We start from the raw sequence: 19223 nt of genomic DNA, 5'->3' as shown, positions 1-19223 counted from the left end.
CAGGAACAAAATGATGCAACATGTTTTTGATGATAATGCAAGTACATGTACAACTGGGGAGAATTTTAGTGCAAGTACAAGTACAACTGGTAGAATTTCAGAAAAATTGAAGATGTGTTTTTTTTTTATTTTAGCGTCTGAACTCTGCGTTTATCATTTTTTTATCCAATATAGTGTGCCCGTCGGATCCTAACCGTACTTTACAAAATTATAATTTGTGGGCCTGTCCCCAAAAACCCTCCGCGTCCACCACGACCACCGCGGAATTATCACTACGTAGCAGTAGGAGGCCATCGACAAGCAACAACCTAAGCAATACGTCAGCAAACTGCCGTAAGACGCCGTTAAAGTCCACAGGCTTTTCGTCGCCGTATGACGGGATGGAGTATGCTGCAGTCTCCATAGCATAAACAATTTTATCAGTCGCACAAACAAAGTTTGTTCGCTCACGTAACGGGTGCTGCACTGTGATGTGCTTTTTAACTATATATATAGCCAGCGGATGAGCGGACCGTTTTCACGTTCTGCTAGCGTCATCTCCGAAAGAACAACTTGCCCGGAAAACACATTTTTTATACCTCAAATCAATTTAGATGCGACACTGCGAGGAATGCGCACTGCCTTCATGCACGAAGGCGTGTCACCGACAACGCTGCCGCAAGCAAAAAGGCTTCATCTGCACACGGCATTGCTTTTCCACCACTGCCTATTCCATTCGGAACAAACGACGCAGCTGGAGTCCTCCATAGACCTGGGCTGATGCAAGGCAAGCGTCCCCCCTGAGCTTCGATAACTTCATTTGCATCTTCCGGATTCCACGTGGCTTACACTGTCTTCTTAGATCCATCTTACAGCGGATGAATGTTGCCTCCACAAGGCATCACCTCTAAACACATCCAACACTTTTTCCTACATGCGATACGTAAGCCAGGACATCGAGCCCGTCATACGTGTACACAAGTTCAAAGTTCACAATGCCCAAGCAGATACAAATTGCAGCTCTTCCGTTGGAGTATGCCACGTGACGTGGTACTTTCAATTAGGGAATGCCTGCTTGGAGAACGAAACCCAACGGTGCTGGCCGCACACCGCATGGGAGAGACAACAGCAGTGATCATACTTTTTGACGGGGGCAGGGTCCCACAATATGTCAAGTTTGCGAGCCTCATCGTACGCTGTAAGCTGTACAAACAACACAAGGAAGTGTGCCGTTCGTGCGGTCAGGTCGGCCACCGTAAGGACGTTTGCCCCAGGCCTGACATAAATGTCTGCTTCGCTTGTGGGCTGCATAACCCCCAAGAAGGACACGAAGCAACGTGCAAGCCGGTTTGCAAGCTATGTGGCGGCCCCCGCCCGTCCGGCACGGGCAAATGCCGAAACAAGTACAAAACGCCATTTGTCGTGCGGCAGCGCAAGATGGCGGCCAAAAAGGCGGGAGAACACAGGAGCCACGACGGCAAGGTCAGCTTCATGGAAAAAGAGGACTTTCCCCGGCTGCGGCGCGAGGGAAAAGAGAACAATGGGGGTACACGTCAGCGTATGCACAGCGGTAACCGGAGCAAGAGCAGAGAGAAAAGCGCCGAGCGAAGGAGAAGCTTATCAAGCCATCGCGAGACGTGGGCAAGTGTCGCAGCGCCCAGGAACGCCCCCCTGCCCGACAAGCGCACAGCTGCCGGAGAAACACGAGGTCGCGGGGGAAGGGACAAGTCACCCCTCTCCCATACTTCAGATCGCGCCGACAATGCAGAGGTCAAAGAGCTGCGCGAGCTCGTGGCACAGCTCCAGGAAACGGTTAAAGAACAGAAGAAAATGATCGAGCAACTTCTTCGATCACAGACTTCACCTGCCACGGCTAGCCAACAACCGTGGCGGTTGGGGAGCGTGCCGCGTCCACCCAGCCTCACCCCAACGGGAGAGAGCGGGGGCGGCCCGCTGCAACCACCAGCCAAGATGCGCAAGAGAACTGTCGTTGCGGAGACAGAAAACGAGGAAACCATGAACGAAGAATCCGTTATGGAGGATAACGAAAGCAACAATGGCGGTAACGCCATAGACGAAAGTCGACCGGCACCGGACGAAACCGGAATCAACTACGGCGTCAGGATACACAAACTCGGGAAACGGCTGGACAAGCAAGCTAATCAAATCAAGGTTCTTAGCGAGAAAATGTCCAGCATTGAGCAAAACATAGCCAGCATGAAAAGGGAATTTACTGACCTCAAGCAGTTCATAATGGACCAATTCGCGAATCTGGGAGGAAAACAACACTGAGGGAACCAGGGAATCAACGATGGCCCGTAATCAAAACTGCATCAGAATATGGCACTGGAACGCCAACGGTTACCAGTGCCGGAAGGCTCTACTACAGCAGACAGTTCGTACAGCGGCAGAACCACCAGACATCATCATGATACAGGAGACGCACATGGAGGATCCCCCCAAGCTCCTGGGATATCGCACGCACGCATCGCCCCCTAGCGGCCGTACGCATGGCAAAGGCGCGGCGCAAGGAGTCTGTACATTCATACGGAAAGGCATCACCTTCACCCCACTCGACTCTCCGCTCGGAGGGGCGACATCACTTGAACCATGCGCCACTGAAATTGTGATTGGGAAGCGGGATCGGGAGTCTCTCACCTTCGTCAACGTGTATAGTAATCCCCAACATAGAGGTCAACGTTTTAGAACTTTCTTCCATAAGATCAAGCAAAATGTAAAGGACGCCCCCTGTATCGTTGGTGGAGACTTTAACTCACCACACAAAGAGCTTGGTTATCCCCGCACGACGGCTAAGGGACGGAACCTCCTGGAAGAATCTGACGCAGCTGGCTTTAATCTGCTCACCGACGCCAGTCAACCCTCTAGACTAGGAACATCCACGGCGCGAGACACGACCCCGGACCTCGTGTTCGCACACCTCCCGGACGGCAGGTCGGTCACCTGGAAAAATACTGGTCTAAACTTGGGAAGTGACCATTACATAAACGAAGTGAGCCTGGAGCTGAGGGGAAGTCACGTTAACGCCCCCAGTCGCAAACACAAGCTCACGGATTGGCATGCTTTCCGCAAGCAAAACGTTCGGACCACCATTGAGGACATCGAAGAATGGACAAGGGACATCACGGCGGCGGTGGAAAATGCGAGCACCGAGATTGACACAAGCGACTCCATTCCCACCATGGACCCGCACCTGGCTCATATGATAGAAGCGAGACAATCCCTTCAACGTCGATGGAAAAGGAATAGAACTAACAGAAATTTACGAAAGCGCATCGCCCGACTTGGACGTGAAATTGAGGCTTACAGTCAGCAACTCTGCCGACAACAATGGCACGCCATTTGTAAGGAGGCAGATGGGCAGCTTCACGCCAGTCGTACTTGGAAGCTCCTGCGTCACCTCCGAGACGAGACGCAGAGTAAATCTTTTCAACGCCACCGGCTAGGACAAATCCTGCACTCGGCAATCAAACATCGCGGAGAACAAGGGGTTCGAGACTACCTCAACAAAATACCTGCCCAAGGCAGCGCAGTCCACACACCCGGGATATGCAGGAGCCGACAACCCCGAACTGGATGCGGACATAGAGGAAAGCGAGGTGCGTAGAGCCATCCAAGAGCTTAACTGCAAATCCGCCGCCGGCCCTGATCGAGTACACAATAAGACGCTCCGCAACCTCAGCGACGAAGCCATCTCGGCACTCACAGACTATTACAACAGGTGCTGGCGCTCCGGGTACATACCAAAGCAATGGAGAACGGCACGTACAGTTCTAATTCCCAAACCGGGTAAGCCGCCTAGCATTGACAACCTCAGACCCATATCCCTCACGTCGTGTGTAGGGAAGGTTATGGAGCATATACTTAATAATAGGTGGCAGGCGCACATGGAGGAACACGACAAGTACCCACCTACCATGATTGAATTCAGAAGTAAACTGAGCACTCAAGACGCCATGCTCCTTATCCAGCGCGACCTACTGGACCGCCCGAGCAGCACGGATTGCCGGGCGATCTTAGGACTGGACGTCAAGAGCGCTTTTGACAATGTACTCCACTCCGCTATTTTGGCACAAGTCACAAGACTAGGGCTGGGAAAGCGCTCTTATGAATACATCCGAGCCTTTCTCACCGATAGAACAGCACAGCTCCATGTCGGACACCTCCAGCTAGATGAGAGAAGATTGGGAAGTAGGGGAACACCACAGGGAGCGGTGATCTCCCCCTTTCTCTTTAATTTAGTTATGATTCCGGTAGCCGACAGCCTGGCCGACCTGCCCCACGTCCGGCATACCATCTACGCGGACGACGTGACGCTGTGGGTCGCGGGTGGTGCGACCGGACATATCCAAGACCGGTTACAGGAAGCCGTGCACCGGATAGAGGGATGCTTACAAGGAACAGGACTACAGTGTTCCCCCCAGAAATCAGAGTTGTTGATCCTGTCTCCACCAGGGCACTGGAGGAAAAGCGCTGAGGAAGAAGCAGCCAATATCGTCCTCCGAACAGGGGACAATGGCATCATCCCTCACGTGTCTAGCATTCGAGTATTGGGCATGCACATCAACGCAGGCAAAGGAAACACGTTAGCGATTGACCGCCTCATCACGAAAATAGGCATCGCCACTCGTCTCATTAAGCAAGTGGCTACGAAAAAGCAGGGCATGCGAGAGACCAGCTTGCTGCGATTGGTGCAATCCTTCGTCATAAGTCACGTCGCCTATGTCGGAGCTTTCCACAAATGGTTACAGCATGAAAAGGATAAAATCAATGCGGCCGTCCGTAAGGCGCACAGGGCGGTCCTGGGTCTCCTCCCTAGCACCAGCAACGAAGCCCTAGCACGGCTAGGCGTGCACAATACTTTAGAGGAAATCGGAGAGGCACAGCGCATAGCACAGCTCGTCCGCCTAAACGCCACGAAGGCGGGCAGAATAATACTCCAGAAAGCAGGGATGACCGCACCAAACGAGTTTCCCACTGAAGAAGATCAACCGAACGGGGAGAAAAGGCACATTGGCCGCTTGACCCGGCACTTGACCATACCGCCGCTCCCTCGCAACATGCACCCGGAGCATGACAGGGGGCGACGGGAAGCAAGGGCCAAAGCACTGGCCCGAACGTATGAGGATGACGCCCAGGCATACTACGTTGACGCGGCCATGTACAAGAACAAGCCCCACACCTTCGCACTCTCTGTCATACGGGCCTGCGATGGCAAATGCGTCACAGCCGGTAGCGTATCCGCTCATACGGCAACGCAGGCAGAAGAGGCGGCTATCGCGCTGGCGCTAACTTGTGAGTTGGACAAGGCCATCACAGTATTGAGTGACTCACGCTCCGCCATTGTCGGCTACAGCAGAGGGATCATTGGGCGACCCGCCCATGGACTACTGCCCACAAATAGAATGGCGCGGGCCCACATTAGGTGGTTCCCGGCGCACATGGAAACCACTCTGGGAAGGACGCCAAACCGCAACGAGGAAGCGGACAGAACTGCGCGCGAGCTCGCACACCACGCAGTCACCTCGCCCCCTCTCTTGCGATCGGAAGGCAACGACGAATAAAACGAACCGCACCCGGCATTGAGCTTCGGTGAAGTCCTTGCCTGGTATCGCGAACAACGCCGACAAGCACTGAAGCCTCATTCGCTTCTGAGTAGAAGTGAGGGAGTGTTTCTTCGGCAGCTGCAGACTGGTACAGCGCTCACGCCAGCTCTGGCGCGACACATCTGTCCGGACCTCTACCAGAGTGACGTGTGCTGTGTGTGTAGTGTGGTGCGCGCGGACCTGCCTCACATAATGTGGGGGTGTGACGAACACAGAGTAAGGGGTTACCCACCGGAACTACCACAACATGTCGTGCAAAATATGAACTCCCCGACTAGGGAGCTCCAACTCATGGTGATCCAGCAGCTGGAGACAGCTCTGGCCAGGCAGAAGCGCGGGCGGCTTCCCGATCACGTCAATGGTCGGACCCCCCAGCGCCGACGCCTCCGGCCGGACGTGGCCCCGTCTCCGGATCGGCTTTAACACCAACAGCCGACGGTGAGGGCGGAACCCTGTGTGGTGATCCCCCTCTAACCGATAGTGCAGGATAACCAATAAAAGTCCTTTCTCTCTCTCTCTTCAATTAGGGCCGGTCTGTGGTCGTGTGTTAGACAGGTTGTATAAGTCCCCAAAGTTCTGTTGTTGTACCTGTACAACACAACCGTGGACGAAGCTCTGACAAATACTATAACGAGACTCTCTTTTTGGTTGTGTTTTCATCCGTCCCAATCTTATTTTTTACATCTCCGGGTGAGGCCGGCATTTCATTTCGGCGTAGTTTCTTTCGCTAGTCTAGCCACGGAGACCAGACGCCTCCAAAGTTCTCCGGGAAAGACCGCGGGTCCGACGGCTTCGTCCGAGGCGGAACCATGTTGGCGACGTAGACGCTCAGCTTCTTCAGCAGCGACCGCAGCACCTGCGGCGAGACGGAGGGATTGTCGAAGAGCGTTCTTGGTAAATGAGGTGCCGTTTTTAACACCATAACTACAGTTTTATATCCTGCTGCTGCGTTCAACTAATTCTTTTATTCTGGGAGCTGTGCGCGTAGGACAAAAAGAATAAAAACGCTGCAAAAACGCCCCTGTGTTCGAGATTTCGGCGCACGTTAAAGATCCCGAGGTACTCAAAATTAATCCAAAGCCCTCCACTACGGCGCGTCTCATCGCCTGTGTTGCGTCGGCGCGTTAAACCCTACAATCAATCAATCAATCAATCAATCAATCAATCAATCAATCAATCAATCAATCAATCAATCAATCAATCAATCAATCAATCAATCAGTCAATCAATCAATCAATTCAGGAGTTCGGGTAAAAAGTTGTGATGTACAGTAAGCCCTCGCTATAATTAAATAGCTTTATTCGAAACCTCGCTTCATTCAAACTGTTTCAAGGTACACACTGCTGTGCGTGAAGAACAAGTCATGTCCGGTTGCAACGAAGTATCGCCTATAACGAAGACTTTTTTCTGTCCCGATAACTTCGTTGGGATGAGGGTTAAAATTACCATCTTTGTGATGTGGCCATGAATGCCGTAGCATGGTTATGCGCACTACTGATTTATCTCGCAGTGGGCGGACAGGGTGCTCCGGGCCACATCTGTCCCTAATGAGGAGAATAACCACTGTCCTGCTCCCTTTCCTTATCGTGACGCCGTTAGTAATTTTGATCTTCACGGCAGTGAGAAGCGAGTTATTATGAAGATGACGATGACGACGACTCGGTGACAATACGTACAGGAAAATGCTTGCTTGTTGCCAGGCATGCCGCGTTTTTTATAACGGAAATTAGGAAGGAATTGCCGATATGGAACGGTTGGTAACGTCCAGTTTCTCCGTGACGTCATACCCCCTGCTACTCCTACCCAGTTCAAAATCCAAGCGAATCACCTGCTGATCTCCCAGCATGCCGCGCATCCAAGCAACCACGGCGTCCACAGCAACGCGTGCCGTGCAGCAATCACCAACTCTTTGCCGGCAAAAGACATGCCGGCCTAGGAAATCACCTGCTCCTTCCTCGGTTTCTGTTTTCACAACGTCCTAGCAACCACGGCGTCCACTGCCAGGCGTGATACACCGACGTGTCGCCTAACAATTACGGTGTCGTTAGCAGCGCCACACTCCTTAATTGTAGGGGTTTCAAATTACGCGAACATCGCCCAGGGTGCACGGCGTCCTAGTAACCACGGCGCACACAGCAGCGCAGGATGGTATCCATGCCATACAACTACGCATGCACAGAACATAGAGATGTTCGTGGCTCGAAATGTTATTTTAAACAGCCAACCACCGACGACCATGCACCGTATTTCGCGGGTGAAACCCCCGCAGAAATGCTAAAATTTCGGGGGTAAAGTCAAGGTGCGGATTAAACGTGAATAATTTCTCAGTGCAGCTTCTCAGTAATGCGTGTTTTGCCGTGCGGCTCCTAAAGCAGCAATAGTGACTAAGCCACTCGTATTCCACCAATAGAGCTCATTTTTCCCACACAGCTCAACAATTTAACAACCAGAGAAAAAATATTGGACAAGTCAGCTAGAGTTTTCCGCAAATGAATTGCACCATTCGAGAGTAAACAGTGTGTGTGGCAATACTCAAAAACACTATGAACACACTGCTCCATACTATGACGATGATAGGTGTGAGTTGGATTTTGTTTGAAACGAGGTGGTGGCTTTCGCTGCGACACTGTTCTATTTTTAGATGCTTAATTTCGCGTACGCTGTTTCTAGCTCTTTCCTTTTTGCTGTATAATATTTGTATTCTGCATTTATACAAGAATGGTAGGTGGCGACACCTCTTGATGTTTCATTGAATAGACCATTCAAATCACACGTCAGTCGTCTTTACCCTGAATGGATGGCTGAAGGTCTTTACGACTTAACGCCGACAGGCTGCGTACGTAGGCCTGATGTTGCGTAGTTTTGTAAGTGAATCGTCAAGCGATAGAAGGCGATTCCAGGTGAGATGGTTCGGAAGAGCTTCAAGGAATGCTGCGTTAGAAAAAAGTATGGACGGAACTGAAGATGATATTGTGTATGGCAGTGACGACTGCCGCCCACGCTCTAGCTCTAGCGAGAGCGGTGACAAGGAGTGATTGTGGAGAAAATTTGGAGAAAAATGTCCGTTGAGAAAATGTACTCAATATGCACAATATAGTAAAGTTTTTTGGGTCAACAAATGTGCCATGTTGCCTTGGTAGCTTTGTTACAGCCTTTCCCACATAAAATGTGCGGGCAATACGCGGGGATATTGATTTTTTATTCGTGGGCTGAAAGTGGGGCTGTGGGTTTTATGCAGGGGCTGGTTATACGCGTGAAATTTCGTATGTGCCGTGAAGAAATTGCTGGATTATCCGAAGAGCGTTTTTTTGTCATGTGATGCGGTGTACCCGCTATAATCACCAGCAGCGTACCAGTCTATGCGATGCTGCCAAGTTGCGCGTCTCGCAGGGGTCGGCCTCGATGTTGAATAAGTAGGGTGACCCTCCCACCAGCCGCAGATCGTCACCCGTGTCGCAACTGACCGTGGCCTGCCGCTTCCACTTGTCTTCATCGTGGTGTAAAGAGCCGTATAACGACTTCAGAACCTTTGCCGTCCTGGAATGAAAATGTACAGGGCGAGGCGTCGCAAACAATGGGATCCACTCTTCAATTCATCCAGCATGTCACAGAGAAAAGAATTTGTTCTTTTTTTTAAATGGTTCCCCAAGTACTGAACTAGATGTGCGGTCTGGTGTTCCTCAGGGAACCGTGATAGGCCGCCCGTTATTCTCCATGTATATTAGCGACATGAGTTCTCTATCCGTACCGGATATAACTATGAAACACTTTGCAGATGACACCATAATCTACGCCAGGATAAAACCCTGAGACGATCAAACAAGACTTCACAACTACCTCAACTCCGTCAGTGCCTGGTGCAAAACGTGGCAAATGAGCATCAATATTGAAAAAACCGTGTTTATGCGCATGACTCGAAAGAAGGCCCCGTTTCAGTTCTGCTAACAAATTGATAACATGCCGTTGAAGGAAGTCCCAGAGTACAAATATCTCGGTATTTATATTACGCGTACTTTAAACTGGGCAGCACACGTTGTCTACACCTGTAATAGAGCCCGAAAGAAACTGTGGGCGTTGCGAAGAAATCTGCAGGATGAGACGACAGAAGTGAAACTTCTAGGGTACAAAACTACCATACTGCCCCTAGTTGACTACGCCAGTACCGTCTGGCACTCGTGCACAGAAAAAAAAATATAAGGAAATGCGAAAGCATTCAGAATAAAGCTCTAAGGTTCGTGTTTAACTGTTATCGTCGAACGCAGTCGATATCACAACTCCGGGAAAGGGCGGGAATGATGACTGTTCACCACAGAATGAGCATTAACCGGCTCAAATTCTTTTTCCAAATATTGCATGGTCACTATAGGCTCGATATTTCCAAGTACATCACGTGGGAAACTTCACCTGCGCGCACTAAACACACGAAACATATCAAGCCGCTGAAATATAGAACCGACTGTCTAAAATATTCGTTTTTTGTCAAAGTGATTGACGAATGGAACTCGTTACCTCATGATGTTGTTAATCTCAGCGACGTAAAAAACTTTGAAGCTGCGTTAAGAACCTTGCTGCTCCTGGGTACATAATATTGTATTCGTTTCCTTTGTAATTATTCACGAATCAGTGAATGCCCACGTGGCTGTTCTTCTGATGTGGTTTTATTGCGTGCCTATGCTAAACTTTTCTTCAAGCGCTTCTCTTCTTCATTTCCCTATTGCCTCTAAGTCCGATAGCTTGATGTAACTTGTCTTGTTTCATGATGTAAACTGCTGTCTTGGATGTATGCTGACAGATGAATAAATAAATAAAAAAGCATGTCTTATAATGCGCGTTGATTCTACCTGAAAACATATACGCGCGGAGGAAAGAAACGTTATGTTTTGATGGCTTTATAGAGGACAGTATTCAGAAAAAGTTATAGGGGCACAAGAAGTAGTGAATTGTCCATTCCTAAGACGTTCCGGGAACCACCAGTGAAGCCCTTTACTCCCGCTTCTAAAAAGTCCCTCGCAAATAAACCTTTCGGAGTTCCACTATTGTATTGATGAAATAACTTTAAATAAAAAAAAAAGAAAGCTCTTCACCCTGTGAAGACGGAAGTCTCTCGTGCGATTTGCTATGTTGAGGTTCAGCTATTATGGTCATTTGTTATGTTAAATTATAAGGACCGTGGCGAGAACTCTACGTCACAGACTAAGGACACGCAAGATGGGTGGGTAGAGCCAATGGCGTTTTATTAGAACGCGGCAATGCCAATCACGGCGCGGGGTATTTTGTGCCGCACAGGTGGCCGCCGAAGAGCGCGCGGCCACCTGCGACTGACTGACTGACAAGTAAAGGAAACTCGTCATAATGACATAGCCTGATTACCGGCCAGTCGCGCTCTTTAATAGATTGATTTCAGAGATAAGGAGCATTCCCTAGTACGTCGCTCCTGAGAGCAGGCTAAAGAAGAGGATTTGGTGTGGAGCTGCCTTGCCGTGCAAAGACTACGCCTTGTGCACCTCGCCTCCTGCGGCCCGCGCCCTGGCCGTCCCCCGGACTTCGGCTCGAGGACACAGGGTCCACATCAAGGCCAACATAACCGGTTTCCTTGGAAACCCGGCGTCTACATGTATATGTACTTTTAACACAAAAGTGTTTTCTTCCGGGATACACGAAGATTTCACTAACGCCATATCCACCACGGAAGTGACGCCAGTACAACGAAGCAAGCGCCCTGTAAACGGTGCACCCCTGCACACAGGGTCTTCTTGCGGGGAAGCAACCTTAAGTACTAAAGAGTATGTTATACTTAGGGTTGTTCGTTTCAGGTTTTATATTTTAACACGAAAGTGTTTTATGCCGGGATACTCCAAGATTTCCCTGACGTAATATCCGTCACGGAAATGACGCCAGTACACCTTTGCCGAAGCGACCCGCCAGCAGGACATCGCTCGCCAAGCACACCCACAAGACAGCCGCCGACCCGCAAATCATGCTCAGCTGCAGATATCGCTGCACATTTCACTTTCGTGTTTTACCGATTCCTATGACAGAGGAATCAGCCAAACTTTTTTGTTATGCTGGTTAGCAAACTTCCGCAATAATTAAAAAGACAGGGTGATTATCGATCGCACGGACAGTTTTCTTGATGGGCACCCTGAATGCACGGATTCGCCAAAGTCTATGTATGAACTGAACCTGTTTTCTGGTGTTGAGTTGATTTCCAGCCTAAAGATCATTTGGTAATCCTGTTCTTTTTTCCTCTTGACGTACAGCTGAAACTGGTGGGCGCTGAGACTTCAAATTTCGGATGTACATTTCTATCATCACGTAGGTGCTCAAAAGGCATAGATTTTGGAAATTGTAAACAAAGATAAATTGTGTTTTTTCTAAGTCACAATTATCATCAAATTGGTTTGTGCATCAAATTGTGCAACAAGACATCAAATTGGTTTGTGCTGATGCATGTAACCTATAAAAGTGTCCAGAAAAGTAGCCTCAAGGTTTTACCCTAATTAACTCCCACCATTATATTATCTCAACTTTAAGAAGAAATTGCGTGCTGTTAAGAATTCCTCAATAAATTTTAATCCCGTTCATATATCAAATTATTTCTTTTTTCGATAAAAAATGATACTTATACGAATATATAAAAAGAAATTGAAGGATTTCACACTACGATTCCTCTAAAAGGCCTGAAGGATTTTTTTGCTAGTACAGCATAATGAAATGAAAAGGTGTAACAGTTGGTGTCCATACCCACCTCAACCGCTGCACCTAGAGGCAAGAAATTTCGGTAGTACACTCTTATCATAGCGTATAAGCTCAGTATGGATGATGTTTTTTTATTAGATGAGAAAAATTCTCACGAGAAGACAAAGGAATAAAGGCCTTTTTTTTCAGAAATGCCTCTGTAGCTTCCAGATATCGAACCAGTTCAGATATCGAACTATGCTGATATAGGTTACCAGTACGAGTGACTTTAAGAAATCTTTACATGATTTCCCTCTAATCAACCACAAAACGGGTGAACCAGGATTTGGGGTTAATTACGCATTGTATGAATTCTTGAACTTGTGTTCAGCCCCTTGATATGTCGACTTTTTTTGCTTACGATTTCTAACCAAGAAAAGCAATTTGCGGATTTTGTACGAAGAAACCTGTAAAAGGGCAAACGTGAAATGCGAAATTCCATTCCTTACGAGTATAAATGAGTGGTGACATCAGTGCCCAACAAAAATTGCTGGATCGAGATACTTATACACTCCTGCAGAAGAAGGTCAATAAAGCTCCTACCCTTCCCGTAATTGTTGCTCTGCTCGGGCTCTTAAGCGGTTTTGCACGAGCAGTTTAGAGCGACGGTTCTGCTCTGCTCTTCCTATAGTGATACCCGCAAGGCTCCTTTTCCTCCCGGAAGGCTCACGACAAGACCAAGAAGCTCCCGATTCTAGAAACCGCTTCATCTTACCGCATTCTTTAACCCACTTTTCCCCGACAACCTCTTGAACGGCTGCATAGTACATACGGACACGATGGAAAGAAGACGACAGGACGACGCTGCTTTTTTGTGCAAGTTGGTATTGGTTAAGCATCTTGAGCGGCAGCGTAGTAGACTCAGACACAAGGGAAAGAAGACTACAGCGTCTTTCGGTCTTCATTCCCTCGTGTCTGTGTTTACTACGTTGCCGTTCAAGATGCTTAACCAATACCAACTTGCCCAAATGTCGATCTTTTTGCCGTACATTTCCCAGCAGGCTTAGAACCCGCCTTGCTTCCAACACTTTTCTCCTTTTCTTTACATTCTTTCAATCTCACCCCTATAAAAGCTAAAAAGGCTAAAATGTTTATTTCGAAAACGCCTGATTATCTAGCCCGGCCACTCAGATATAAAACTGGTTTTTGCTCATATATGTACCGCATAACCAATGTATACAAAGCAATATCGGGGTCTGTCGCAAACGTCTTATAGGGAGGATTATGGATCTGGTACAAAATTAGGCTTTATACAAATTCCTCAATATGTGTTAGGCGCGTTGACATATTCATACAACCGGGCAACTCAAGGCTACAAACTCGCCTTGAGTTGTCGCGTAACTGCGCCAGGTCGTCAGTGGGTCGGCGCATGCCTTGCGTTGGGTAGCGACCGTTCTTGTCGTCGCCCTGAGGGGCCTGCATGAGTAGCTTGTAGCGGCCAACCCTGATCGCCATCGCTGAGGACTGCGGGTCTACGTTGTGCAGAACTTCCCGGCGAGGAGACGGAGAGCCTTCTGACAGCGCTTGCCACATGTCCACGCCATCAATTGGCCCCAACGCCGAAACGTCACCACCTGGAGAAAAAAAAAACACGAAAAGAAAAGAAAGACGATGTTCACCGTGCCGTAAAATTATTATCAGTTACGGAAGAACTTCTAGTTTTGTCCGGTTTAAATGCGCCTTCCGATTTTATTATCTTTTACTAGTTTTAAATCCACCGTTATATATCCACTTGCACCATTCTCTTGGTGTTAGACCCGGGTTTTTTGCCTAGATGAACACATCGTGTAATTATGGGTGGTTCCGTTTATTTTTTTCGCCCAGCCTGCCCTAGAAAAAATTTATCAGAATCTCTTACGGTATCCCACTAAAGACGAAAGCCTCAGTGGCGATGCATTAAATACGGACTCAAAATTTATTTTGTTTCGTGGTTTTTTCTTGTTTCACATTCTACGATGACCTCCCACAATCCCTTCACCTGTGCGGATACATTGGCGCATTTCTACGCGTGTACTCCCTATAGCGCCGCTATTCTCACGTCTACCGTCGTCATATCTTGCTCTTCCGGTGGGTCTACTTGACGGGAAACCCTTATATCGACGACCATACAAATATGGTTTGTCATCCCCATTTTCCCAGTTGGTCAGCATAATTAACCACGTTAATGACGTACTTATTTAGTCATATTATCTAGTTAGCTTAATTAGCTAAGGCATCACACATATTTCGCTTTGACCCACTCACTTGAGGCATCCAAAGGGTTCACGTGCCATTGAAGAGCAAGTTTTATTTTATAGCGTTTATTTGGCCTCAGGGCATAGATGAGGGAGTATGAGGTGATGATGAGGAAATTTCATCAAATGAACATGAAAATATTCGCTTCGCAGATGAAGTCCGGAAGGAAACTAGGACGAGGCCCATGTATCCACGCAGATAATGCAGTCGCGTCGTCTATGCGGTTGCGTATACACTGCGTACGCGGCTGCATTGTGAGAACATCGTGAGAAGATCGTTCAGCCCAGGCTGAACGATCAAGCCGAGAGTGCTCTAAAGCTCGAACGGAAGAGCGGTCCTCCCCGAAGCCTACCAGCGGCCGAGTAGAGCGTGGGCAGCCAGTCGACGATGTGCATCATCTGGCGCGAGACTCGGTGGCGCTTCCTGAGCCTCGTGCTCCACACGAAGGCGGGCGCCCTGAGCCCGCCCTCCCACAGCGTCGCCTTGGTGCCCCGCAGTGGCCAGTTGCTGCCGCCGGTGGAGCCTGACCCGTGCGGCTTGGCGCCGTTGTCCGAGCTGAAGACAATGATGGTATCATTCAGCATCCCGGCACGGCTCAGGGCAGCCACGACGGAGCCTACCGACTGGTCCAGCGCGTCCACCATACCTGCGGGTCGAGAAGGGAAGACTTAGTTGATTCGGTCTAACCAGTTGTTTGGTTACTGCGGCACCAAATACCCAATTTCAGATTCCTCGCATTAACGGACCGAAGCCATTTATGTACAGTCTTTGTCAGAATTTTGTTGGCCACGGCGACCGGCGGGAGCGGGCGCGCGGCCAAGCAGGGGCGCTTCGGCTGCCGCTATCGGCTGGTCGCGCGGCTAAAAAGAGCGAGGGGAACTTTCTCTCTTGTTTTCGTAGTGTGTCTGGTGAGACAAGTGCGGCTCGAAGTGCCTGGTCTGAGAAACTGGCCACGCGCTGCTCTTGTCGCGCCGGACACACTACGGAGGAAAGAGCGAAAGTTCCCCTCGGTCTTTTTAGCCGCGCTACCAGCCGATAGCGGCAGCCGAAGCGCCCCTGCTTGGCCACGCGCCTGCTCCCGCCATGGTTGGCGCGGCCTACAAAATTTTGACGAAAACTGTACGTCAGGTTTCCTCCCCACAGTTAGGAACGGGTTCGTAGTGAACTGGCTCTTACACCATGGCGTTTGATATACATTCAACTGTTTAAACAAACCCATTGGAGTGTTATGCGGCACCGCAGTGTTACGTTTACAAACTAAATTGTGGCGTTTTTTCCTGGTAAACAATACAGAAATTACATAGTGATGCCATACTACTTTACGATTTCCTCATCCATCCCGTCATGCAATGCTGTGAATTGTCTCCTTGCCGACTGTCCTAATGGCGTCAATTATTGTGGATCATAGTTAGCAACAACGTTGACTGCGTGTTTTTTTTTTTTCGTTCACGCCAGTGTACACCGGTATACGATGCCTAGGGTCGTCTACCATTCACAGCTGTCGTTGTAGAAATTTCTGGCACCCATCTATATAAAACATGCTATTACCTTTTTAATCAAAGGTGTGTGTGTGTGTGCGGTGCGGTGCGGCTAATAGAAGTTCGTTAAAGCAGCATGCATATCTTTTAATGCATATTTCGTTCGTTAAGAAATGAAACAAGCGCAGAAAACCACTTGATTTTCTAAAGAGCGTATGCAAGCCGTTTTCCCGCCATGACCGTCCTACCACTGCAATGTAAATCTTTTCGCTATGAGCCCCTCATTGCTTAGTTATTGTCTTTGACGGTGATGGAGCACTTAACACTTTTTTTTAACTGGGAGGTTATGCGGGTGGAAGCAAAACCTACAGACTGAGAAGGTTATGCGGGCGGAAGCAAAACCTACAGACTGAGAAGTATGAGATCGGTAGGCCTCCACTATGTGTTAGTTCACACATGGACTTCTTGAACGTGTGCCGAAATCTGGACGCACGAGCGTTTTCGCTTTTAACCTCCATTAGAACCCTCCCCCGCGGCCGACATCGAGCCCGCATTATCGTCTCTGCAGCCCAATGTTTTAGCCACTGAGCGTCGGGAACAAGAGGAGAGAGAGAAAAAAAAAACTTTTATTTAGCGACAAGGGTTTGGGAAGCGTGGTGGCCGTCGGTTCGAGGTCGGCGGCAACGATGGCTGTTCGTTTCACCATGGCGTGGAATTATCTCCTAATAGGACAGAACTCCTCAGCATGAACGCCAAGCGTGCTACCGACACGGATCAAACCATTCAACTTTGGGTGGCCAACACGATTCTTGATAAGCAGCTGTAGCAGTTCCGCTCCATGTATCCGCCCTTTAAGAACCCCTTGTCGCTCCAGGGTACACTTGATCCCTCTCATTTCTAATAAATATGGCGGATCACGTCAGAACGCATGCTACATGCTTGGTCGTGCCGTTGTGCACAGATGGCTGACTTACGGGTCATCTATGATGTCCGTCCCCACCATCTCAGCGAGCTGAACATCCTGAATAGACGTCTAATCCGGACAATTTCAGGGCTTCCACGCCATACCAGAAGAGACCTACTGTCGGGAGCACACTCGCTTCCTCCCATCGCTAACCTGGTAGAGGAGACGACGCTTCGCTTTCAGAAACATCTTCAAAACGTACCTCAGGCTCACTAAATTTTGAAGTGGGACACATTAAACAGCACTTATAATGTTGACACCTCTCCACATTCTATTCCACCCTGCGAAACACCCTGCCTTGGGTCATCTCAGACGCCGACCCATTTCTTGCCGCAATCGGGCTGCACTCTCGCCCGATTGCGCACTCTCGCCAACGACAAAGCTTCAGATGAAATCGACATCTTCACCGACGCACCAATGAATGGCACAAAAGCAGCGGTTAATGGCTCTCGCAACATCACTAACACTAATTGTTTCACTGATGTAGTCGAGTTATGCGGAATTCTAGGCGCCATGCCGACCAGAGGAAATGCGTCCTCATCCATCACCACTCACAAGTTCCCCGTCATCACTGACTCCCATGTCGTTCTACGGGAACTGTACAGGACAAACTTCTCGCCCAATTATACGGCCACCAACATTTCTTACAAAATCCGAGACCTCACTCACGATGCGTTCAAGATACGCGCGGTCTAGACTCTTGCTCCCACATATAGAGCGGACGGAAACCAGTCGGCGCATAATGCTGCCTGGTAGTGTTTAGACAATCCTCCCACGGTTCCTGCGCCCACCCAGTAATAACTGAACCAACAACAGGCATGCGAACTACACTGACAGCAGAAGTACCGCCAAAATAGGCTCGTCAGCCGGCAATGGCTTGCCAAAGCCTAACCACCTGGCTTTTTTGCTTCTCTGCAGCCCAACCAAGAACAGGAGAAATGTTCGCCAATGAACACTCTGCGCATACTTTGCCTATACTCCGCACGTCATCTCCAAATCACTCACACCCAACCTTTTCCAACTCATCTGCGTATACATTCAGCCTACTCAAATGGCCGCGAACAGTTATTCGCAACACAAGTACGCCCAGCGACTTCTGCAGAACAGGTCCGGTATGCCAGAGACAACCCTCAATTATTAGTGCAAATGACAGAATTCGTTCTAAAAACAGGTCTTTATAAATTTGCATGACAGCGAAACATCACCCCCTCTCTAGATGACCCCTGAAGCGCCCCCTCTGTGGCTCCCCAACGGCTCTATATGGACACCCGGATGAATCGTCATCTCAGAGTGTCTTCGCCACTTCTACCAGTGTGCGTATGGTATCCATATGGGCGTAACTAGACCTTAACCACTCAAGTGAACGCTCGAAGCGCAGTGAAAAAAATATATATACGAAACATCTTTCCCTACCCTTATTCCCCTATCCCACAACAGGGTTTCTTGGCCTCCTTTTTGCAAGAAAGTAATCCATTAATCTATTCTCTCTCTCTCTCTCTCTCTCTGAACAATCATACCTCTCCTTCGTGTGCTCCTGTTTTACTCACAGGCCACCGCATTCACCTATCACGCCGCACGCATCAGGCAAATCTGCTCCCCCTCCGGCTGGGTGTCGAGTTAGCCCACTGGTAATGAACTCGGCTTCTGCTCTGGAGACCTTGGTTCAAATACCCCATAAACCTAGGTGGGCTTTTATTTATTTATTTTCTCTTTACACTGGCGGAAATTTTCGTACCATCCGTGTTGACGCCGATGACGATGGTCACTTTTCTCGTTTCCTAATACATCCAAGGCTCTCGCCTTGAAAGACAGAGGTCTGTAAATACGTATTCAGAGTCCCCGCCACTCATTTTATCCGTAGCAGTTCCATCATACTTACCTGCGTAGTATGTCCTGTTCTCCTGACCGATGTAACCAAACTTGCTCACATGCCGTTTGGGAGCTTGGAAGGGATCATCTGTAAGCCCAGTATGTGGAGCCCTGTGGCTTAGATAGCCGAAAAATGGCTGCAAGAGAATGTTCAAAATGTAGCAGGGATGGGAGAGGACCATTCTGTAACTTCCTTTACATGTGCAGCCAAAGGACTACGGTGGTGCTGAGTATAAAGAAAAAAGCATTACACACCTCTTCTTTTCCATGGCGGTTACTTACAGCCACAAAATGTTACTACGTAACATGATTACGAATTTAGCTAAAGTACTTTGA

The 19223-nt window shown here is 49.0% G+C and overlaps 1 protein-coding gene across 4 annotated transcripts in view; it reads right to left on the bottom strand.

Moving 5' to 3' along the window:
- Nucleotides 1-6127: 6127 nt before the first annotated feature.
- The window catches only part of LOC144170240 (arylsulfatase B-like), a 79510-nt gene continuing 66414 nt past the window's right edge, over nucleotides 6128-19223 (bottom strand). For all 4 annotated transcript variants that reach the window (XM_077699895.1, XM_077699893.1, XM_077699894.1 and 1 more), the window contains 5 exons: nucleotides 18898-19024; nucleotides 14929-15222; nucleotides 13666-13915; nucleotides 8957-9140; nucleotides 6128-6459 (listed from right to left, as the gene is read on the bottom strand). In XM_077699895.1, the coding sequence (XP_077556021.1) occupies nucleotides 6331-6459; nucleotides 8957-9140; nucleotides 13666-13915; nucleotides 14929-15222; nucleotides 18898-19024 (984 nt within the window). In that variant the 3' untranslated portion in view covers nucleotides 6128-6330. The remainder of the gene's footprint in view (nucleotides 6460-8956; nucleotides 9141-13665; nucleotides 13916-14928; nucleotides 15223-18897; nucleotides 19025-19223) is intronic.

Source organism: Haemaphysalis longicornis, unplaced genomic scaffold, assembly GCF_048455015.1.
Source record: "Haemaphysalis longicornis isolate Haplotype H1 unplaced genomic scaffold, Haemaphysalis longicornis Haplotype H1 scaffold_2, whole genome shotgun sequence".
NCBI lineage: Eukaryota > Metazoa > Arthropoda > Arachnida > Ixodida > Ixodidae > Haemaphysalis > Haemaphysalis longicornis.
Note: the sequence above shows the minus strand (reverse complement) of the source record. Positions and strands in the feature narration are given on the sequence as shown.